Source organism: Silurus meridionalis, chromosome 9, assembly GCF_014805685.1.
Source record: "Silurus meridionalis isolate SWU-2019-XX chromosome 9, ASM1480568v1, whole genome shotgun sequence".
In the NCBI taxonomy this organism is placed as follows: Eukaryota; Metazoa; Chordata; class Actinopteri; order Siluriformes; family Siluridae; genus Silurus; species Silurus meridionalis.
This window is the reverse complement of record NC_060892.1, coordinates 7,278,990-7,281,489: the sequence shown is the minus strand read 5'-3', so window position 1 is coordinate 7,281,489 and position 2,500 is coordinate 7,278,990. Positions and strand designations below refer to the sequence as shown.

The window sequence follows — 2,500 nt, the reverse complement described above, 5'->3', positions numbered from 1 at the left end:
TATTTGTCACAAACAGTTATATACAGAATACAACTTGCAGTGCTATGTAAATGTATATATTAAAGTTATGATGGGTGGAAGGACAGACAGATGGATGGATGGATGGATGGATGGATGGATGGATTGCTGGATTTAAATGAAAGTGAATGAACTGCTAGAAAAGCTCAGTAGTTACTGATCGAAAGGGGGTCAACTCCTAGTATCCCCAAGCTGACACTCTTGGGCCCCTAAGCAAGGCCCTTAACCATGTATCCTGGCTGACCCTGCACTCTGACCCCAGCTACCTAACATCGTTGGGATATGGGAAGAAAGAATCTCACCGTGTTGTAAAGTACATGTGACAAAAAAGCCCCTTCACCCCCCTCAATTTAATTACTATGAGCTAGAATTTGACACTTACTGTCTGGTTAAAATTTTATGTTCATATTGAACAAAGCCTTAAATTTGTATTTAATTTTTTTTATTATTTTGTTTAAGTTCACTGGTACTCTATAGGCCAGGGGCCTCTCTATATACATTCTTTGGCCAGACAGCTATGAGCTTTTTTGCTATGTGTACACTACTGTATTGACAAACATATTGGGACATCTGACTTTTCCAGCAATATTTGTTTCCTCCCCAAACTGTTACCACAATATTTGAGGCACACAATTCTATAGGATGTCTTTGGATATGGTAGAATTACATTTTCCCTTCATTTAAACTAGGAGACCCAAACCATCATGACAATGCTCCTGATCACAATACCAGCTGGTTGACATAAGTTGGAGTGGAAGATCTTGAGTGGCCTGATATAGAGCTCTGACCTCAACCCTACTTAACACATCCTGGATGAATTGGAACACTGCACCTCAGGTCTCCTCACCTATATTAGTACCTGATTTACTAAAGCCTTTGGGGCTGAATAAGCACAAATCTTCACAAGCACACTCCACAAGTTGTAGAGGAACATCTTCCCAGAATAGTGGAGTTTATTATAATGGCAAACAGAAGAAGAATAGAATGGGGACTAAAGATGGAATGGGATTTTCAAAAAGCACATACTGTATGCATCTTATCTAAAACTTTGCTCCCTATAAATGAGCATTTCCTGTGTTAAATTTTTTTTTTTGATATTTGAACCAGTGCTTGATGCTTAATCCTGAATATTGGATCAGTGCCATTACCTACAATTACTCAATTCTTTTTCATTCTGGTATGTAGATATTTTTGGCAGTTCTAAGAGCCGGCTTATGTTAAATTACTACTTATTCACTTCGGAGTGCATAATGGTTCAGGTCCTCAACCTCTTCGTTGTCGTCATCTTCTTTTTCCTCCTTTTTCCTTGATGGGTTTAGCCTCTAAACTTTTTTGCTAATAATTAAAGACTTCACACTCCTGCAACAAAGCAGCCACATACACTTCTGTGTGTATGACGATAAGAGCTGTGATATGAGAAATGTCTGTGTGTACGCGAGTGTGCACATGCCTGATAAGGTTTTTGATAAGCCATATTCGGTGTGTTTTACAACACAGTGGTATTCATTAATGATTATTATATATTGTGTTGAAATACTCTAATGATCATAATGGAATACGGGAATGCGACACTTTCCATTTTAATTGTGATATTTGTTTCCCCCCCCCAGATTCCGTCTGTCGCTCATCTCAGGGATCAGTAGGATCAGACATGAACGCTCACTCACACAGGTGACACACACACACACACACACACACACACACACACACACACACACACACACTCTTGTAATGTTTTTATTGGGATCTCAATCTTAACATGATGATGATGATGATGACTGAGGACAATTTTTAGATTAAGTATTCCTTTTCTCCAGCTCCTTAACCTCATCTGAAACAATAAATAATAAAGATGAAAGTAAACATTCCTCAGAAGGGAATTTAATTTCCAACAGGTAGTTCTCTGTGCCTCTACTTAGGCAATTGAGATAATTGAGCCCAGAAAACAATATGATGGTGCTATAGTTCAAGCATTTAGTTTATTATCTTTACTGAAATTAATTTGAACATAAGACAACTTTGGGGCATGTTCATAGTTACATAGATATATAGATAATATCTATCTATTAACAGCCAAACTTTGACATGCCAAGGATGATGCCTACAGAGGGGAGGACAAAGCCCTCTATAAGCAGGCCAGGAACCTACTGACAAAGGAGGTCAGAATAGCCAAACGAAGCTACTCTGAAAAGCTGAAAAGTGGGTTTTTTGCTTTCGATCTTACGTCAGTGTGAAAAGGCTTGCAAGATATCACAAACTACAGGAGACCACCCCTCCTCACTGAAGCAAACAAAGACTTGGCTGATGACCACAACACCTTCTACTGTAGTTTTGAGAACAATATCTTCAAACCTCTTATCCACCCCAGCCCACTGTCTGCCCCCATCACACCTCTGGGAACCTCTCTAACAACTCCTACCAGCACTCAAGTCACACTCACGATTTGTGAAGAGGATGTGAATCGGCTCTTCCAGAGACAGAA

General features: G+C 39.4%; 1 protein-coding gene across 1 annotated transcript in view; it reads left to right on the top strand.

Moving 5' to 3' along the window:
* The window catches only part of LOC124391406 (lisH domain-containing protein ARMC9), a 39,487-nt gene that overhangs the window by 28,424 nt on the left and 8,563 nt on the right, over positions 1-2,500 (top strand). Inside the window, exon 23 of the mRNA XM_046857963.1 lies at positions 1,629-1,689. Coding sequence (XP_046713919.1) covers positions 1,629-1,689 — 61 coding nt within the window. The remainder of the gene's footprint in view (positions 1-1,628; positions 1,690-2,500) is intronic.